Here is a 21,290-nt window from a genome sequence, read left to right on the forward strand (position 1 = left end):
GTGGGGGGACATGTGTGAGGGCCCAGGGCGGCACCAAGCACACGCCTCTGCGCATGTGCCGACCGCAGGGTGCCCTCGGGGAGGGCTGCCCTTCCCGGGCTCCGCAGCTGCGGACAAGCGGGATGTAAGGTCCCCTTTTCAGCCTCCAGCTCACAGACAGAAGAGCCGTTCTACGCATTTCCATACCATGACAACCCGGCCAAAGCAGCCTGGTACCGAGACGGACACGTTTCTACAAAACACAGTCAAATCCGATTTAGGTTGCTTGGCATTCAATAGGCGAGCAGCGTAGCCTAGCCTCTGGAGACTGTGGAGAGGAAAAGAAAGCCCGGTTGTGCAGGGAGCCGTTTCACGGTACTGGGTAAGCGCGGCAGCGACCAGTGGAAACGAGCCCTGTTCTATCCACAGTACAAAGCGGATGACACGCGGGCACCACCCGTTCTCGAGATCTCTCCGTGTCCGGTTTGCCGCATCGACCAAAGCCCTCTCAGCAGTTGTGAGAGAGATTAGGTTCTGAAATTATTACGCCGCCCATCTCCTCTGAAACATATGCACGAAAATGGCTAAATGTGAGTAATGCCAGAGGGTCTCTATGTCGTTTTTGTGCACAGATGGGCCGGTGTAGAGGCACCACGAGGGGTTCACAGATGGTTGCGTGGCCCCCGGTAAATGCCGTCACTAACTCCGATGGTGGTGCCACCGGCAGCAGAGAGGCAGCCAAGCCACAGCTCCTTGGGTGTACGTGAAACAGACTGAAGGACAAATGCCCACGGTCTCACTGTCAGGGTCACTCGTGTTTATGGAATGATGGAAACGTGAATTCTTTCCAAAACCTCTTGCTTTTCTCTGAGAAACGATGAGGTCGGTCCAGAAAAAGTCCAGCCATTGTTAACGCAATAAGAAAAGTTTGTGTGATGCTGATGGAACCTGGCAGCCAAGGAGAGGGGACTGGAATGTGCATGCATGAACAATGGCGACTTCACTGTACTAGTCAGTGGGGGGCGGTAGACACTGTTGAGTGAGCCTGTGTACTGTGTGGCTGTCACACTGAAAATGACTGAGCACGCAGAGCGACGAATCTGCATCCGATTTTGTGTTCAGCTTGGGCATTCCTCTGGGGAACCTATTTGGATAATTCAGAAGGCTGCAGCTATGGGCAACTGGTGATTGGCAGCTTCATCATGACAACATGCCTGCTCATACATCACGTCTCATGCAGAGCTTCCTGGCAGAACATCCAATCACCCAGGTGACTCAGCCCCCGCTACAGCCCAGATTGGGTGCCCTGTGACAGCTGGCTTTTCCCAAATCACCTTCAAAAGGGAAGAGATTTCAGACCATCGATGAGATTCAGGGAAATACAACAGGGCAGCTGATGGCGACTGGGAGAACTGTGGGAGGTCCCAAGGGGCCCGCGGTATCACTGTCCTGTAGATGCCGTTTCTTGTATCTCGTGTCTTCTTCAAAAATGCATTTTGCATGTTACGTGGCTGGATAATTTCTGGACACACCTCGTGTGAGGAGTGGAGGGTGGGCTGGCTGCTTACGTTTTAAAAAGAAGAACATCACACAGTTGCTCTTTCCGTGAAGTGGCTAACGCAGGCCCGTGACGTGACAAAGTCATCGAGGGATGCTTGGTCGACGCTGGGAACCTTCTGGAGGCGACCAGGCCCTAGGCCACGGCTGCACACGCCATAGTCGCCGTTGCCGGTCCTCCGCTCCGCCCCTGTCGCTCTAGAGCAGCCACGGACAAAGGCGAACAAACGACCATGCCCGTGGGCCAAGAGAACTGTATCGGCAACAGCAGACAGCAGGCAGAATTTGGGACCCGGCCGTCCATGGTCAAGTCCAGACGCGGCATCTTCCACAGGCAGCGGCGCTGAGAGCATTGTGAGATGTCACAGCGCACTGTGACTTTCCGATTCTATAAATGGATGGTCGCCTTGGGCTCTGTTCCCATTTTACAGATGAGGACATCGAGGTTCCAAGGATAACCATGTGTGCGAGAGTGCGGGGTGCGAGGGTCAGGCGCACGCCCCACGACCAGCGGCCTCCCCACCCGTCCATCTGAGGTTTACGTCTGAGCGTCTCTCCCTATTGGGCTGCGCCGGCTCCCTGTTCCTGCGGTTTGCCTTTGTCTGCAGACACATACTTTGGGAGGAAGAAAACAAACGCACTGCCACTCAGCAGGAGCCAAGGGGGACGTTCAGTGCAACACCACGCGGGTGGGCACACGCACCCCACTCTGGCCCTGCCCAGGGGTAGTTGCCTGGAGACATCGCCGTGTGCCGTGCTTTGGGCAGAAGGCAGCGGAATGCTGAGGATTCCGACAGACTGGAGGTTCCGCCATCCCTGAAGCTTCTGTGGTTAACGCCGTGAGTGACAAAGGAAGGTTTGGCAGGATGGGATGACGTGCAGCCCAAGGTGAGTCGGGTGACCGGCGAGAGCACCTGTGCCCCTCGGAGAAGGGCAGGACCTAGGGTTGCACCGGCGGGAGGAAGTCTCACCGGAAAGGAGTGCCCCACCCACCCCACAGCGCCCCTGCCTGTCCCGTGTGGGCAGCAAGCCCCCTCTGACTGGGAGGCAGACAACGCCGCCTGTTAACCTCGGACACCTTCCCCGCCTCTGGACGGAGCCGAGGAGTGTGTAAGGGACAAGGCGGAGAGCAACCGTTACAGAGACGTGAAAAGGATACGGTGTATGCACACCACTCAAATGGTATTGAAATGGGCGTTTTTTCATTACCATTTAGTCCCCTTTTGCCCCCCCCTCCCCCCCGCAATCACCACACTGTTGTCCAGGGGCATGAGTCCCTTGTCCTGTTTGCCCTCCCCACCCTGCACGCTGTGGTCGCCTGCGTGGGCTTTGGAATCGGTGAGGGGGCAGCCCCGTGGGCCCACATCCTTGTGAATCCAGACAGTTCTACACCTCGTGTTCCGACGATGCTGAGGGCCTGCCCCACGTGCGTGGAATAGGGATCCGAGGCCTCAGGCCCCCGAGGGCTGGGTGGCTCAAAGAACCCTTCTCCCAGGAGGAACCGAGGACGGTGACTCCCTCTGTGAGGGATTGCCACGTCCCTCTGTACGTAACGGGGCAAAAAGCAGAAAGGGACATTTGCGCGTTAGGCCATTCCAGGACGGGTCGGTTCAATGTCTTAACGCTGAAGCCCATTTTCCTTGTCCGGCACGGGGTCAAAGGCAATACAGAGAATTTAAATGAGTGAATGTTGAAACTTTCCCAACCTCTGGCCTTTTCACTGCCAGCAAAAATGACTGATTTTACCCATTCTACAATCAAGTATTTCCCCCCCTGGGGAAAGGTAGGGCTTAGCAATAAAAAAAAAAAATCCAAAAATAGTATTCGTCTCAAAAAGAAAAAGCATGAAATTGAGTTACCAATCCATGAGCAACTCACAAGTTTCTGCAAAAATACGCCTTCGAAGGCGTTAGGATTAAGTTTTGAAAAAACAAAGGCGTTAAAAGGAAATTAACTTACTTAGTAGCCAAGCCATGCTGGCCAAGCAACAGGCTCATAGTGTGTTTAAACATCACCACAAAGAAGAGAATTACAAGAATTTTGGGTTTTCCATGAAAATCAACACGATGATAGCCCATGAATACCAGGCAGCGAGCCTGAAGTTAATGAAACCCATTTCACCCGGTGCTTTTTCTTTTTCTGCTTCGTTTTACGTTCGTTTCCAGAGGTGTTTGCGGGGGTGGAAAGCCTTCCGCCCCCCCTTTTGGGGCTCCGTCTCCGATGAGGGAGGCGGGTCCCCTACACAACTCAAATACACAGATCCTTGCGTCCCCTTCGGGCAGAGAAATACTTTCGAAGGAGTAACTCCGTCTTAAAGCGATTTTAAACCACCCGGAGCCTTGGAACTGTTACCGCTTCACTTCTGGTGCCCAGCAGGAGGAAAGGGGCTTGTATGGGATAAAAAGGCACCCCGTTTGGGGACTCCGCGGTTGCCCTTAAGAGGTGAGGAAACGGTTGGTCTCCTTGCTGCTTTCTCAAGTGCACCCAGAACCCAGGACTCCAGCCCAGGCTTTGGGAGGGACGCCCCGCCAAAGTCCCTCCTCGCACTGGTGCCGACCAAAACATCTCCCGGGAACGCACCACCGATTCTGGCCCGTTTGTAGCCCATTCTACCCACCGGGCCAGGGCTGTGCAGGCATTTTGGGCTGGCGAGAAGTTCGAGGATGGACGGCTGGGAGGCTCTGCGTTGGACGGATGTGTAAAAGCAGAAAACAGAACATTGTAACGGACCTGCGACGTCGCAGAAAGTGGCGCATGTTCGCTCCACCAAAGCCCGTTTTACTTCGCGGGGGGCGGGGGGGCGGCTCTCACTGCAGAAGGTGCTCAGAGACCACGGGAAGGACCCGAGCCAGCGTGGCCCGGCCGCTTCCCCGGAACGGAGGCCTGGAAGACAGCGAGTGAGCTGCCGCAACACGAGCCCTGGGCACGGTCTGGGGGCCTCTCTGCCAGGTCCGACTCATAGAGGTCGTGCACGTGTGTCTGCAGAGGCCGTGCCCTGCGGTTACCTGACCTCTGAACCTGCAGGCTTGCCCCGAGGGCACAGAGCGCACCCTGCAGGCACAACGGACCCAAATGCACCTGGGTCAGGTGTGAACCGTGAAACTCAAGGTGACGGGCTCTCGAGCCCTACAGATCCCAGCCCCCAAACCCCTGTGAATTACTTATTTGGCACACCCCTCCAAATCGTCACACCTGCCGAGGCATCCTCTGAGGATGAGGCTAGACGCCTTCATTCACTGGTCATGTCACCTGAGAGCATGGCTCAGTGTATTTGCCTGGGCGGGGGAGGGGGTGCCTTCCCTTTTTCCAAAGGACTTTGTCAGAAAGAGCCACACCTTCCCTACCTACGCTGTAATAGAACCCAACTATCAAATGACTCTGATTGCAGTGTTTCCGCCTGAGACGGATGGCCCTGCAGAGACAGGGGCGGCAATCTCATGACACAGCGAGACACGGATCGACCGGCCGAACCCTATGCATCGTCCCAATCACGGTATAGAAACGGCACCTCAGAGCAGCCAGGTGAAACCTTCCACCACGAAAGACAAAGGAGAAATGTCGTGGCCCACGGTATTCATTGAATATCACAATGCATTCTGGCCCACATAAAGCTAAGTCAGCGTCCAGGCCAGAGGCCAGCTCCCAGTTAGAGGGTGAACAAGGGGATGAATCTACGCCTCCGAAATCCCGTCTTCCTAGTTAGCGGAGCAGGAAGTGCACCCGGAGGCATCGTTACTACCTCGCGCAACCCGTTCAACGATCCCAGGCTGACGGGACGGACCCTTATCAGAGTCCACGTAGGTTTTAAAGTAGCAAGGGGGTGGGAATTGAACAAAGCCATAGTGATCACGTGGCCCCCGACAGGTTCCAGTTCTGGACGCAACGGAACAGAAGAGACTAGTCTGCACTCGAGGGAACCGTGCTTCCAAGAAGAGCTGTACGGCGTAATGTCCCACGGCCCACGCTTAAACCGCTCTCTCCAAAAGTGGGTGGAGCAGTGCTTGTTGCAGACTGCCCAGGGCAAACACTGAGCAGGAGTTGATAGCGGAAAACCACCTGTGGACAGTGGATAGTCCACCACGCTTGGCCCCGTGCGCTTGGAACGGCAAAGCCACCTGCTGGCCGGCCATACCCACGGACACAGGGACAGGATGGATCTATCTCACGTGTCCTGGGAGGGAGGCGAGAGCCGGGCGGGAACAAGAGACTGACCTCTGGAGGAGCGGAAGTGTTTGCTGGGCGCCGTGAAGCCCCGGGTCCCATGCACGTTGACCGCGGCCACTCGGAACTGGTACCACCTGCTGGGCCGGATGTCGGGCAGCTGCACCTGCTCGTCTGTGGTCTGAGGGGGATGACACAAAGCACAGGGAACCTTCGTATTCAGACATATCGGGGGCGTCGATGTTAAAAATACGCTCGCGCATCGGCCAAGGCCACTCAGCCTTGACCTCCCGGGACCTCTCTGGATGAGGGGTCCCACGCGCGGTGTGAGGACAGCCGCCAGCACAAGAGAGCTTCCGGGCAAAGTTTCAGGCGCCCTATTCTGCTTATAGCTATTTCACCCCAAAGAGTGGCAGACTCAGAGGCCTCCTCAAGTCAAACCCTGTCGACCAAGCCTCAGGCTATTGTTGAATCCGGGGACGACACGCAGCATTTGAGGGACGGGCTTTGCTCTCTCTACCGCCACCATCCCCAAGGTGTCAAGTGCCGGTGACAGTCCCCCTGCATCCCTCCTTCATCAGGCTAAGGGGACGCGCACCTGCTCTCCACACGTCCTGTAGGAGACGTGAAAACGTTGGCTGTGAATCACAGCAGCCAATGCCTCATCGATGCTGAACCCCGCGTGGGCTCAGGGGGTGACGATGAGGAAGGAGAATCGAACTAAACCCTGCCTCAGTTTACGGCAACTTCCCGAAAGGCACCGTCACGTGGGCTGCCGTACCTAAGGGAAGCCCCACCCTGCCGAGACCAAGGAGGCAACGTGAACCCTGAAACGTGGCCTTGCGCCTCACTTGCTAGGACCTCCGACGACACTCTCACCGACTGCGTCGCTCAGAGTTTCAGCCTGGAGTTTAAAAACTAACGCCAGCGTGATATCTGCAGCACTCAGCAGCCAGAGAAAGAAAGAATTACGTGGGCTAACTATGGAAAGACATGGATATAATAATACTTCCAGGTTTTTCCCTCTCTCTAAAAACACAAGGGATGGAAGAGATATCACCGGTTACTTCCCTAAGTCCTAAAATAATTTAGAAATGTGCAAACGATATTTGTACCATTGCTTAAGGGAATATACCATGAAAATCCAATAGAACTTCAGGCTGAATTCTGAGCGTCTCTACGTTTTGCTAAAGCAATTGTTTCTTTTACAAAACACATATAGAATTAGTAAATTTATTTGACCGGGGGGGTTTTTCCCCCTGTAACTGAATATGTTTCTTTTACACCCAAGTTCTCACTTATCTTGGGGTCTTCAAATTATTCTAGCGTTTATCCTTTTGGGGGTAGTATTATTCGTGAATGAACCAAATGTCTCTCCCCAAGAGCTGACGAGTGAAACTTGTTTTCTATTTCCTGAGAATGGAATCCTTGGAGGAAAGGGGTGTGGAGACAGCCTCTGCCTTGCTGAGAAGCCCTCGGCGGCTTCACACGGAGGATTCGCCCTTTGCCTGTCTCCTGCGGTTCCCTGGCAGCTGGCAGCCCACCTAACAGCTCTTAAAAAGAAAGACAGTATTTTGCTTTCCTCCCCACCAAACAGAGAGGACGCGGCGCCCGCTGAGGGAAACACGGGGCGCTGCGGATCAGGTGGCCCGCTGACGGGGACCCAAGGGGAGCCCTCAGCAGAGGCGGCCGAGCTGCCGGCTCCTTCCCGCGGACTCAGGTGCGGCACGAAGCTTACCCACGCCAATCGCATCCTTGTGTGCAATGAGGGCTTAACTTAGGAGGAGGGGAAGGGGTCCTTTCCGTGATCAGCCATCACACTAACTAGGACTAAGTGGCTTGCATTCCCTTATCTCCGGCTCGGGGCCAACCTAAAAGCAAATGCTCAGACTGGAGAGGTATCTCCTTTTGGGCAAACGAGCCGACAGGCACGTCTCAGAGGTACCAGGTTGTGTCTATGGGGGTCGTGCTGCCTCCCGCAGACACACACGACCGGCCCACGCCGGCGTCGTTTCAGGCCATCCTGGCTGCCGTGCGGCTCGAGAGCTCCGTGTCTGCAGGTGGGCCGTGGACGGGACCGCCCGGAGCGGCGTGTGAGGCACTCACCTGCGCCACCGTCTGCCAGGGCGTGGCCTCGTCCTCGCTGGGGTGGATCCCGTAATTCCACCTCCTCTGTACCACGTAGATCACGGGCTCGATGGAAATGTTGAATTTGGAGGACCACCTGATCTCCAGCTGGCCGGTCGGCAGCTCTGTGAACCGTAGCTCCTTCCTGGGCTTCAGGGGCACACCTGCAAAAAGAGCACTTGCGTGGTGGCCGCCCGCGCAGGACGCCCGCTGAGGGGGCGGGAGGAACTCTCGGCAGGTCTTGCCTGATGACCAGGAGGCGCGACTGGCTTTCATAAAAGTGGGCCCTCCGTGTCAGGCTTTGCCGTTTGAAATCATCTGACACTGAGGTCAGACCTTCACTCTTCAAAAGAGTCTCGGCCCCTTCCCCGTGAGCTTTCTCATGATTTAAAGAGGGTCCGGCTCGATCCCTGATTCAGACCCTGGCCGGGGAGCTCCGTTGGTTCGAGCGTCGTCCTCACACGCCAAGGTGGTGGGTTTGATCCCCAGGCAGGGCATGTGTAAGAAGCAACCAACGCCTGGCTGGCGTAGCTCAGTGGATTGAGCACGGGCCCGGGAACCACACGATCACGGTTCAATTCCCAGTCAGGGCACATGCCTGGGTTGCAGGCCAGTTCCCAGCAGGGGGCGCACCAGAGGCAACCATACGGTGATATTTCTCTCCTTCTCTCCTTCCCTTCCCCTCTAAAGATAAATAAATAAAATATTTTTTTAAGAAAAGAAGCAACCAATGAACGCATAAATAACTAGAACAAGAAACCGATGTCTCTCTCTGTCTCTGAAAATCTATAAACTGATTTAAAAAATTTGAACCGATTCCTGATTCTGAACAAGGTTTTCTCCTCCCAGCAATCTCAAAGCCCGTTTTCTTACGAGCATTCATTACCAGGCCACGTGCCTTGAGGTTAACATGAATTCCCACAAGGCAACAGTCCTAACGCCTTTAAAGTCATTTTTCCCATTTAGCAACTCGGGTCACTGTAACCTGGTTCCCGGGTTATTCTCCTTGATTTCCCCAGGACTTTTGCTTGTAAGGAAAACACCATAAAGCTCAGTTTTCTCCTGTAGGGAAACGGAACAAGCCTGTCTCCCAAAGCATGAGTCTCACGGACACCCCAAAGCACGGCTGAGACCCCTGCTACAGACTGCGGGTTTGAAACCGGAAAATGATGAACAGGCCACGTTCGCACCTGGCCGGGGCGAGCGTGCTCCTTCAATAGCCACTCACAGGTGTCTGATGGAAAAGGCGTGGGGCATTCCTACTTTCCTCCTGGGGTGTATGCAAGTTGTCAGGTGAGGGAAAAGTTTAAGAATCGCTGGTCAAAATAGGAGCCACCGGGGAAAGGGCGTGTCGCACCAGTTTATCGCACTGATAGGAAGCGTGAAACTAGCTGAATCACGTGGAATCTATTCAGGGTTGCAAGTCACATCATTTTCTGGAGGGAAGGGGCCTGAAGCAACGTTTATGCCTTTGGAAGGTCCATTCAGAAGGCTCTCTCTCTCTCTCTCTCACACACACACATACACACACACACACACACACGTTGGAACAGAGAGAGTGCAGGGGCGTGCAAATGCAAACTGGAAATAAGCTCTCACACCCACCGGGGACGCGGCTGGATTCCACCTCCCTGCCTTTGCACCTGAACTCAGCCTGCTGTTGTTCTGGGGAACTTGAACAGCGGGAAGCATTTCACCGGAGGGGGGTGGGTCATTTTAAAGTGGCATATTTACAACTGCTGACCAGGTCCCTAATTCCTGGCAACAGCTTTCCAGAGAACGCGTCCACTGCACCTCAGCCTTGTCCGCTTCGACGCGCCGGTGAGCGACGTCTACAGCGGCCCTTTACTTTGCCATGGACTTGCCTGATTCTTCCCGTGACTCCAGTCTGAGCAGCAGAGGGCTGAGTCTCAGGGAAAGTGAGTAAGGCGCCTGGAGGTAAGGGCTGAGGCCAGCTTTCTCTCTGAATCTCTCTGCTCCTGCCCACAGTTTGAATGAGGAAAACCACGTGCCGCAGGAGAGAACACGGGCGGTTTTCTCTTGGACTGTCCGACCCTAATGTCCTTGACATTCCTGGTTGGCATTCCGGCGGCTGAGCTTACTACCTCAGGGATTCCGCTGACTTTCCAGAGTAGAACGTTTCTGCGGGGCGGTGACTCACAGACGGAGCTCAACCCTTCTCAGGGCTGCACCTCGCACCTGTCCACCTGCACAGGCCCCACCTCAAGGGCCTGTCCCCAAATACGTCCCTCACCTGTGACATTTATCTTCATGACAGCTCTGTGCTCTGGGATATCCACTGGGTCTTGGGGCCTCTGTGACGTGCTCTTGCACCTACAAACGTCTTGCTGGGTCACCGCAGGGCATGGTTCCAGGGATGCCCACCTCACCCTGCCTCCGAGGTGACCACCCTCCCTGGGCCCTTGCCTCTCCTGTCTGGACCTCGCAGTGGCCTTCTCTCCCACGTCCCTGCATGTCAATCTCCTTTTTCTAACTCCCTCCTTCCAGTGTTTTGTGGTTCTTTGCTCCAGCAGGGAGAGTCTCCCCTTCGCCTTCTGAACCTCTTCAATGGCACCCCATTTGCTGTGAAGAGAAACTTGTCCGTGTGTCATTGAGCACGTCCGTCTCTGCGACGCACGACCCTTATCTTTCCGTGGCCTCTGCTCGCGTGGCACGCATTAGTCCCGCAGCCGGCCGTCGCCATGGCCTCCTCATGGTGTCCCCCCCCTCCCCAAAATGTCCTTCCCCCTGTGTTCTGCCCACACCCCCGTGAATACGTCCAAGCTTGGTCCACATGCCCCTCTGAGCTACCACGGTCCCGACGCCTCCCGGTTGGAAACAGAGGCTCTGCTCTGCCTCCGCGTCTGTGATGTCGGATGAGGGCACCGGCTAAGCCTCTCACTCACTGGGCACTCAGGATACCCCCGTGAGACGAGTGGGTGGCAGGACACACGCAAACCTCAGCAGTGACGGCAAAACCCTCTCTGTCCCAGAGGCACGTGGGGTGGGGGGAACCACCACCCGATGTCTGCGCTGCGTCCCCCGTCNATCTTTCCGTGGCCTCTGCTCGCGTGGCACGCATTAGTCACGCAGCCAGCCGTCGCCATGGCCTCCTCACGGCGTCCCCCCCTCCCCAAAATGTCCTTCCCCCTGTGTTCTGCCCACACCCCCGTGAATACGTCCAGGCTTGGTCCACATGCCCCTCTGAGCTACCACAGTCCCGGCGCCTCCCCGTTGGAAACAGAGGCTCCGCTCTGCCTCCGCATCTGCGACGTTTAGTCTGCAACTACCGAGACGTGCGTTCGGGGGCCTCTCACCGCAGCCGCCCGTGGAATGAGGATGCCATCTCCCCCCTCCACGGACCAGGTCCCCCTCCTTCCCGTCCCTCACCGTGTCCCCAGAGCACTGTTCCGCAGGAGCAAACGCTCGGTGGACATCGGATGAGGGCACCGGCTAAGCCTCTCACTCACTGGGCACTCAGGATACCCCCGTGAGACGAGTGGGTGGCAGGACACACGCAAACCTCAGCAGTGACGGCAAAACCCTCTCTGTCCCAGAGGCACGTGGGGTGGGGGGAACCACCACCCGATGTCTGCGCTGCGTCCCCCGTCCTGCATTCTTCCGGGGAACCCACTGCTCTGCTTTCCATGCGAGCCCGGCCACTCAGACGTTCCTTCCCTTCAGCTTTTTAAAGAGGCAAATGCTAAGTGCTGAAGAGATGAACAGTAAGCCGTTTCTAAGACAGAATGGTTTTACTGATCGGCAGTAGAACATCTCCCAGGGGAAAACCAATTTTTGGTGAGCCTTCCAGATGCGATGAACATCCCAAAGGGAATGGAGGGTCGGTCTTCATCCAAAAGTCGCTCTCTAGTCTTTTTAGGTATATATATATAAAAAAAAATTGTCCGGAGGGGTGAAATACCAGCCTGGACGACGTGACTGTTCTGTGTCATTCTTGCACTCTAGGCGGGCAGGCGGGCACTAGACAAATATTTGTAGGGCACAGGTGTGCAAACTGGGGAAGCGAGGGAGGCCTGTGCCCAGTGCCCGGGTCACCTGGTTCCTGCGGGCACAGTACCAGGTGACTGCTCACCTCTGTCACCTCACTCAGCACGCTCACTGAGACGGCAGGTTTGTCTTTCTCTTTGGCGGCCCCGTGAGCCATCCTCCATGGCCAACACAAGCCCCACACACGCCCCAGCTGGCGAGGTAGCCCGAGCGCGGCAGGAGCCAACCCACACGTCTGAATCTCACCACTCTGGGGCTTCCCTCTGGAATCTCCGCCAACCCCCAAGAGCCTTAACCGACTGTAACCAGCATCGGGGCGCTGTCAGTCCACATGTCTCCATCGCGACATCCCTGTAATTGCGAGGAGCAACAATCCTGGGATGCGCCCAGGGAGAGACAGTCCATCTGCTTTGCGTCAGGGTCGGCTGGCTCCCTTGATTGTGAGTAACTCCAGCTCTCGGCTGGAGTCACGTGCAGCTGGGGCCCGGTTTCCCTCCCCCTCCGGCCCCCTGAAGGCCCCCAGGCCCCACGGTGTAGCTCCCCACCGTGTCTGCTGATTCCACCAGCGTCCGGATTCCATCACCAGATGTACAAGGCGGAGCACTCCACAGCTGCTTGCTATTAGGTCGCTGACCCGAACTGTTCTTCTTTATTACTTCTGAACAAATTAGTCATCCGCCATCGAAACCCTACTGTACAAAATTCGAAGCTCCTATTGCACAGCATCCCACACGGTGTGATCAGACAGGTGCAGAGTTTTCCTTGAGACGGTGACATGCCTCTTGCTGAAATCCAAGGAACAGAAACCCAGCACTTCCAAAAATGCAGAAAGATCTGGACAGCGGGCAGTTGCCGATCACCAGGAGACTCCTTTATTTGTGTGAAACTCTCTGCGACGACTACAAATGTCATCAAAATGTAGCAAGGTGGAGCGTCGCGAAGGCTCAACAGCTCACGATCATCTCATGTTTCGCATAAACAGAGGCACTGCTCCAGAAATGGGGGCTTTCATCGCACGAAGGCGTTTTTGCACGATCCTTTAAAAACTGTTAACCATTCACTTGCGAAACGTGGCATGAGTCCGTCTCTAAAGGCCTGAGGCTTGATTGTTTCACACAGTAACGTATCGTGGGCACATTCGACCAACTCCACGGTGGGATCTTTTGGAGCAGAAACACGTTCGCGCGCAATTCATCCTTGGCATGACCTCCGCAAAGGCCAAGGGTAGGCCACAGAAAGCCACACACACGGACGCTAATCTCGACATTTAGACTTTCAGCTTTCCTCCTTCCCTCCCCGAACCCGCTGCCACGGCTGGGCCTCTGGAGAGGCTGTCGTCGGCGCAATAAAATAGTAAAGACGCATCGTCTTCCGGACGTGGGAGAGTGTGAGCTGTAAGTCAGAATGAGGAGAGGAGAGGAGAGGGCGAAAGGGAAACCGAGTCAGCCACGGTGCCCTGGTTGGTGTTTTACCGGCGCAAGATCAGGGTTCCAGCTCTGCGCACGGTCCCAAGGCTTGCACTCAGCCAGGCTAAGACGTTCGCATGTTTGGAGATGCCACTGCTAATTTCCTGCGTTGGGGGAGACGGGAAAAGGCTCCCGATGGCCCCCCTTTGCTGCAGGCGGCAACGCCAGCCTGTGAAGTGAGCTGATGATATAAAGGCATCAGCTGAAGACGCTTATTCCTGCCGACACCCAACCCAGGGCATCGGAGCATTTGGCTGGTCATCTTATCAAAACCTGCTTGGTGTTTCAAACTCCCGTTTCCGGCGTAGGAAGCTGCTGAAGTGATCCCGTCCACAGGCCCCTGTCTCCAACATGGGAGACCAGACAGAAGGCTCGCGTGGGTCGCTACCTGGTGGGGTTTTCTCTGAGACGATGAGCAGGAGGAGGAAAAACGGGTCGGTGTGTGCTCGTGTCCTGCGCGAGGTAAAAGCGTCTTTGCCCACGGGAGTGAGGGTTGTGGGTCTGACTCCTCCATGGGGGTTAGCGCACTGGATGGGGAGGGGGCAATGTCACACTGGCGCTGCACCCCCCATTTATTGGACTAAAACCAGCCGTACGTCCGTGATTTCAGTAGATTAACGTATGCGGTGTTGAGACCTCGTTTAAGTGATCTGTACCACAGCAGCCAATAATGCCCAACGGCCCTGGGAGTTTGGGGTCCTATTTGCGTCCATCCAACGACCGCAGAAAATAAAAAAGGCAGGAGAGCTGCCTCAGGGGGGGCCGGGGGTGAGATGCACCCCTGCCTCCGACTCCCGGGTCCCCGGAGACCCCGCGTGCCGCCTCAGCTCCGCACTGGTGACCCGAGAGCAGGACCCGCACACTGAGCCGATGACGAGGCTTCCTGAGGGCATGCGGGTTGTTCGGGGCACTGGGAGGGGGCAGGGACGGTGGCAGCTGGAATAGGCCACACGGAGCTGAGCGCTGAGTCAGAAAGGACCCTTTCCCGGACAGGCAGGGAGCCAGAGGTCTGCAGAGCGAGCAAGCTTGGAACTGCAGTCGGGGCCTCCAAGAGGCTCAGCCGCTAAGAGTGTTGTTGTGAGGCTCCGTCCAGGCAGCCTCTGGGTCACACACATGCACTGACTCTAGTGGAAGCTGTGAATCCCACCCAACTGCACTGGCGACCGTCCAGTCAGATGGGGTGTGTGTGTGTGTGTGTGTCTGTGTGTGTTCAAAATAGCAGCCGGTCTTCCTTACGCTCATGACGCAGAAGGCGTGCTCACGCCAACCGACTCTGCTTACTCCCTTTGCGGTCCGTTCTCCGTGAGTTGCCTCTCTCCGCAAATACCCAAGTGGAGACCTTCCCTGACAGCAGCACCTGCCTCCCTTGGGGACACGCAGCTGAAGTGCACACTGACCCTCCGATGCTTTTATAGACAAAGCCTGTTTTAATTTGTATTCCCTCGCCAACACACCCCCCTTTGAAATCACCGCAGGCTTTGCCCACGCAGTCCCAGCCTTCTAAGAGCACCCCGATTTTACGGTACCCGCTCATGCCTGAGTAGCCCACGATCTGCAACGACTGAAAGGGTTTCACCGTAACAGACGCACGGGTTACATGGCGGGAGATTTCGCACCAGTGATTTCCTCCAGTTTGTAACGAGAAGCAGGGAAACAATGTAACTGGAAATCCACCAAAGGACCGTCAGTGGGTGGGAAGGGAAAGTGGAGAGGGTTTTGAATGGGATACACGGGACCGAGGCCGAGTTTTTAAAAGGAAACTGCGGGCGGTACGTCCAGTGCAGGGGAGAGGGTTTCCGGGTGAGACCGAGACGGCCATGGGGTGGTCCCTGACTTCCCCAGGGCGATGCCATTTCATACACGGCTCTTTTGAAAAGCTCACGTAGGTTTGGAAATAGTACATATTGGTGTTTGTGAATGAATGTGAGAGAGAGAGGGAGAGACCCAGTACATTCTACTGGCAGTGAATAAATGAACAGCCAGTGATGGAGTCTCTCTGTTTCACGCTGAGCATCAGGCTGCCACCGGTTGCTACTTTGCCAAGCGCTATGTGCCTCGTGCTGTGCTTGGACGCCGATCCAAACAGCGCCGGGCACCGCAGCGGCAGCTGGGCACCAAAGAACGCAGCCGCTCTGCGGAAGGGAGCGAGGGAACACTCAGCGTCGAGGGGAAAGGGGTCCGGAAACTGCCTGTGCGTGGGCGCTACCCCCCGGGCTCCACCGTCCGGTAAACCGCGTCCCCTCTCCTGGAAGAGCCCAATTCCTGCGTCAAGGGTCTCCTGAGTCTAATCGAAATATTGAAAAGTCCACACAACGTCACCCGCGTCCTCAGCCGACGCCAAGAGGAAAACCACCAGACTGTGGCACCGAGTAGGGTTCATTCAAGTGCGCCTCAGCCCGGCCTGTTTCCCGGGGGCCCCGATGTATTTATTCCCCTGCACCAGTGCAACTTAACTGAGTCGTTCTTGCCAGAGAAGCCCGTTTTCAGATTCCCCTGATGTACTGCTCTCCTTCCTTCATATTAAATGTGAAAGTATTCACGTGAAGGGTTTGCTCTGCTCCAATACGACTTCCTTGCCCCAACCTGATTTCTGTGGTCTGTTAAACGTTTTTTGAAAGTTGGTACTTATTGATGTTTAGAGAGAGGGGAAGGAAGAGAGAAGGAGAGGGGGAGAAGCATCAATGAGAGAAACATCGATTGGTTGCCTCTCCTATGCACCCCAGCCGTGGCTCGAACCCACAACCCAGGCTTGGGCCCTGACCGGGAATTGAACTGGCGACCTCTCGCTTTACAGGATGATGCCCAACCCACTGAGCCACAATAGCCAGGGCAGGTCCGCATATAGGAACCCCGGGGAGCGTCAGGGTGCCCCCCCCCGCCCCAGGCTCGGCGGGCTCTCACCTTTGTACAGCGTCTTGGGCACCTGGCAGGTGTGCCCACATCCGTTCGAGCAACATTTCTTCACCCCCGAGCACTCGTTGTCCACTTCGCAGCTTTCCACGCAGGCGGCCGCGAAGCCGCTGGCCTTCTCGGGCGCGGGGCAGTCGCCCTGCTTGACGGCCAGGACGTACTTGAGGAACTCGCAGCTGGTGAGGCACTCGTAGTTCTTCTTGGGGAACAGGGGCTGCGGGAGACCAGAGATGGTTCTGCTCGAGATAGTGGAGAGGGGGCTGGGCATCCCCGTTCCCTCCCTGGGCCCCCGGAACGGCTCACAGAGCCAACGGATCTGCTTCCATCGGGCACAATACCTGGTGCTAACTTCTGAAAGGACGGTGGCCCACCAGTTACAATGTTGCAGGCAACACACACACACTCGCAGCATTCACAGCTTGTTACATTGTAACCCAGTTCACAAGGGTGTCCAATAGCTGATGCTCGACAGCGGAACACAGGCTCGGTGCTGCTGAGTAGAACCCCTAGACGGCACGCTCCCGTGGGTTGCTTTTTCTGGATGCCGTAAACAGCACTGTCAGCCGTAACCCTGCAGACCCCGTGCATTGCTCAAAGCCACACCCCCATGGATGTTTTGTGACCCAGTGGCGCCCGCCTCCGTGCACCGAACATAGTTGAACAACGCCCAGCCTTTAGACTTGCCGGGCACGTGGGGACTCTGATGGAGGCGGGACTGCCGAGGAGCTGCGCTGCGAAAGCGTGGCAAGGCCTTTCCGAGGCACAGCACGGGCACCCCCCCCCAGGACCCAGCTGGGCTGGGAAGAGCAGCGAGCTGACGGCAGTTCGGTGCAGCTGTGAACCAGCTCAACAGTAGTGACTGACAACGGGGACTCCTTGACTTGGCAGAGGAGCACTTTATGGGAAATGGGTGGCTCATGGAGGCCATCCCGTCTCAAAGGCACCAGCGTGTGGTCATCACTAGGACGTGTGTGTGGCGGGCAGAGGACATGGGGTGGCTGTGTCACTGCTGAGGGAAGGTGCGGGGGTCCCTGGCAGCAGCTCTGCTCGGGCGAAGAGGGGAAACGCTGTCTCCATGTACCGGTCCTTAGGGACACGGTGGCCCGACCTTTCCCCTGAGCCTCATTGCCCCTTTGAGGGCCGTGGCCCAGTAGCTGCCCTCCCCCACTCACGCCCCTCTGAACCCACTGGCACCTGCAGCACACCTGTCCAGCCAGGGCAATCCCCTGCCCTCGGGTTGCGCCCTAGCTTGGGTGGCGAGTTGTCACTGGTGGGAGGGGGGAGTGGTGCTGCTGTGAGGCCCAGCCCGGGGGTACTGGGGGGTAGGTGAGGCCACAGCCCCAAGCACGAGGGCAGAGCCGCAGGGGGAAAGGACCGGGGACGCCCAGGACAGAGGGAGGGGACCACCACCAGCAGCCTGACAATGGGACTTGGAGATGGACGGGGAGGGCACTTTCTCTTTACTGGGTGTCCAGTCGAGTGGGTGATATCAGAAACCCACAGGGTGGCATTGCTAAACACAAGCCCAGGGAGAGAATAAGAGTGTCTTGTGGCTCCAGGCCAGTGGGCTGCCTGCGGCTCCACACTGCTGAGTGAGGACACCTGCAGACACCTGTGGATGCTGGAATCACACCTGGGAACACTTGCCAGTAGCCTGCTTGCTGCTTCTCGCCAACGACTGAACATGGCTCCCGACCACCTGCTACCACCTGGGTCCCACCTGCTACCACCTGTGTTACCTCTGAGCAGCACCTGGTAAAACCTGCCCGTGTCCTGCCTGCTGCCCCCAATGATGACAGGATATGACTCTCCACCATCTGGGGACAGCTGGTAACACGTGCGCGCACGCCACCTGTGACTCCTCTCCAGGAATGGATTGTAGGACCCCCTGGCCAGATGGGTAGCTCCTAACCTACCTGGGATCCCAGCCCCGGGAACCCCGAGCCCAGGAGACAGGCTCGGGGAAGGGTTGGGTCCATCACCCAGAGAGGTGCTCACACAAGGCTAGAGATGTGATCATTTAAAAAAGAGTCCAAGCCCCTGCTGGGGGAGGTGGGAGGGGAGACGATGAGAAATGCCTGTACCTCTGTTCCAAAAAGAGGGTGAACTACAGCACAATATTTCTCAAGGTGCCGATGGCTGGAAAAGCCATGTGAAACTCAGGAGAGGGCGGCGTCAGCAGGGGCCTGTCCCGGTGACCGTGGGAACCCCGGTAACCAGTGGAAACCCCAATACTAGCATGAAGCGTCCCCCCAGAATCCTCTGGTTCTTTTCTCCAAACCGTGCTCAATGAAAAGCCCGCACGTGCGTTAGCACGGAAAACATTATGGTGTGTATATTCGACCACCAGTTTTGACAGAGCCATGCAAGCACTAGAAATGGCTACGTCCCACGAGGTTGCGTTCAGCACCAAACAGCGTTCTCTTACAGCCGCGAGAGTCCTTCCGATGTCGTATATTTAACGTAGGTCAAGGCGGCCAGGCCCAAGGACAAGCAGACATGAGAGAAGACTTTAGGCTGTTTGACTAATTGATAATAGAAGAAAATCTCCAAAAGCTACCTAGAAAATCTATAATCCCCAGGGGTGGCTTAGAGTTGTGGAGGTCAAATAAAACTGATTGTTCTGAGTCATAGGTAAAATTGAAAAATGATGTCAACTCACTGGATTAGAAGAGTGTCTCAAGGTGAGGATTTTGCAGGTAGAAGGCAAAAGAAAGGCCACGGATTCTGAACTGAATTAGCTCAAGTGTGCAGCTAGTTAATTTTTTTAAAATCTGTATAAACATTGGAAGCATCAAATACGGAACAGGCTGACAGGGTCCAGAGGGGAGAGGGGAGAGAATCACAGGGGAAAAGGGGATGGACTCACAGGAACGAGTATAAAGGACACATGGACAACAACTAAGGGTGGGGGGGCGGAAATGGGAGGGAGGCGGGGAGCCTGGGGTGGGGGACGGGCAGGGTTGGGAATATAAGACAGAAAGCTGTACTTGAACAAGAATTAAATAAAAAAATTATTTAAAAAAAAGAGAAAAGAACGCATCATCCGAGGCGTTCCTCCTGTGCTCAGTTTCACAGTTCATTCTTTGGTTAGCTTTGGAAGTCCTCAACCCAGGTGGAAACCTCACATAGCAATCACAGAGGTATGCAGTGAGATCTGTAACCAAGGGCTGGCCGGCCTCCCCCGTGCCACAAAATGTATACACATCACGGGTACTGGCAACAACACTCAGTTACCAGACTCCCCGGCCTCTGACACTGGGCTGAGATTCCCAAGGAAACCGCTGGATGAAATCTGACAAGTGTTTACTGCTCGCTGACTTGGAAATCACAGGGCCGGAGCACGCTCCAAGGTATAATCACGGCGATTCCGTCCAAAACGTCCTCGCTGGAAACAGGGCGTGACTAGAGACTCACGGACAGCGTGGGCCCTCTGTTCTCGTTCGTCTAATTGCCTTCGTACCTGCCAAGCACCGCGCCCTCGCACTGAGGCACGGGAAGGCAGAGCAGGGATCACCTCATCTTCCTAACTGGCTGAGCGAACGGGGCCGGATTAAGAAGAGACAAACAGGCAGACACTGGCTTAGGTTGGCAGCATTTTTTCCCCCAGAGAGCGCGAAAGAAGGATCGTAATCAGCACCGGAACATACACATCTTCCAGGCGATCGAGAAGTTGTGCGGTGTCTTTATTCACCGTTTTCCCTTTGGGCATGGGTTCGGATACATTTGGCGTGATTTTGAGGGCCGTGGAAAGAAAGACGCTCATCTGTGCACTGGAGCTTTCTTAGAGCGATCCGTGAGCGTGAAAGGATATTTTTAAAGACTCATTATGAATAGTACAGGAGCTCACATGCACAAAGAGCTACCTACTGGGCTTTGTACACCACAGCACCTCCACAAGAGTGGAATAAGCTCTGTCATCCCCCACCCCCACTGCTGCCCATTTCCTGTTTAATGTTTTCCTACTTAACCACACTCTTGTTTCTATTTACCGAAGGCAGATTTCTGTGCTTCCTACAATAGCCTTGGGTAATGACTGTGAGTTGGGGTGAAGAAACATCCGTGGTTCGGGTGTCATTGGAAAACATGTGGTATCTGTGCACAGGCCTCTCGCCATGCCTTTAATTAAGCTTAATGAGCATTTTCCCGTTGAATGGAATGAGGACAAAAATGCACACAGGCAGGCCAGGGAAAATGAGGGAACAGGAATACCCTCGACATAGAGAAAATGGGTAAAGGGGTCCCTTCATAGCCTATTGGAAACTCTGTGAACTAAAGGTCATGTGGGCATCAGAGGAAAATTGTGACCGCTAAGGAGATACTCTTTCCTGCGATGTGACCGGGTAAGGACTCACAGACTCGTCGAGAGGGACGCAACTGTTTTTGGAAAGTTGAGAGTTCTTGCATGCATTGCCAGAATAATGCCCGTAGACTTTATGGTAAATAAAAATATGTGTGGCCACACAGATGTATGTGTACAATATGAAGTTTCCTGCTTATCCAATTATGTCTGGTCTATTATGGCAAGTTACTCATTATGAAATTAATGTGACTGTAATTTCTTTATGAAACGACTCGTCTGAACCATCCCACAAATCACATACATGGCAACTGTTTCCAGCTCTATAGCTCCAATTTAAAATGTGGAACATTGTGGCTACTATGCTCATTCATTTTTGCTTTTTCTGACCTTGCTGTATATGACAGGAAGAATGAGATAGACTTCAAAGATTACGCATTTTTCCAGAGTAGTTAGCACGTAATGGATGTCAGTCGTTACGCACCCAGAGAGGTCGATAAAACCAAGTAGTGGAAGAAAATACCCTTGGGTGCATTAGATGAAATGAAAACCCTTCCTACTTTAATTATTACACTTTAATAATTAAAGTGTAATATGCGTGAGTGCTTATAAACCTCTTCTGCATCTCGTCTCTCAGCTAAGACACTGAAGTGTGCTTCAGTGGCTTACCTGAGCAATCTGCTAACTCAACTGACCTGTGGCAAGTGATAGAAATAAAAATACTAACAATGGTAGGTAACAAGTTTTGGATGTTCTTTAAAAAGACACTACTCTCTTCATTT

At 55.1% G+C, this 21,290-nt stretch overlaps 1 protein-coding gene across 1 annotated transcript in view; it reads right to left on the bottom strand.

Annotated features, from left to right (window-relative positions):
- Positions 1–21,290, bottom strand: part of ANOS1 (anosmin 1) — a 104,903-nt gene that overhangs the window by 15,539 nt on the left and 68,074 nt on the right. The window contains exons 4-6 of the mRNA XM_037027715.1: positions 16,200–16,422; positions 7,804–7,988; positions 5,749–5,878 (exon numbers count right to left, since the gene is read on the bottom strand). Coding sequence (XP_036883610.1) covers positions 5,749–5,878; positions 7,804–7,988; positions 16,200–16,422 — 538 coding nt within the window. The remainder of the gene's footprint in view (positions 1–5,748; positions 5,879–7,803; positions 7,989–16,199; positions 16,423–21,290) is intronic.

The sequence above is a fragment of the Sturnira hondurensis genome, unplaced genomic scaffold, assembly GCF_014824575.4.
Source record: "Sturnira hondurensis isolate 20B ecotype Veracruz unplaced genomic scaffold, ASM1482457v3 Scaffold0019234, whole genome shotgun sequence".
In the NCBI taxonomy this organism is placed as follows: domain Eukaryota; kingdom Metazoa; phylum Chordata; class Mammalia; order Chiroptera; family Phyllostomidae; genus Sturnira; species Sturnira hondurensis.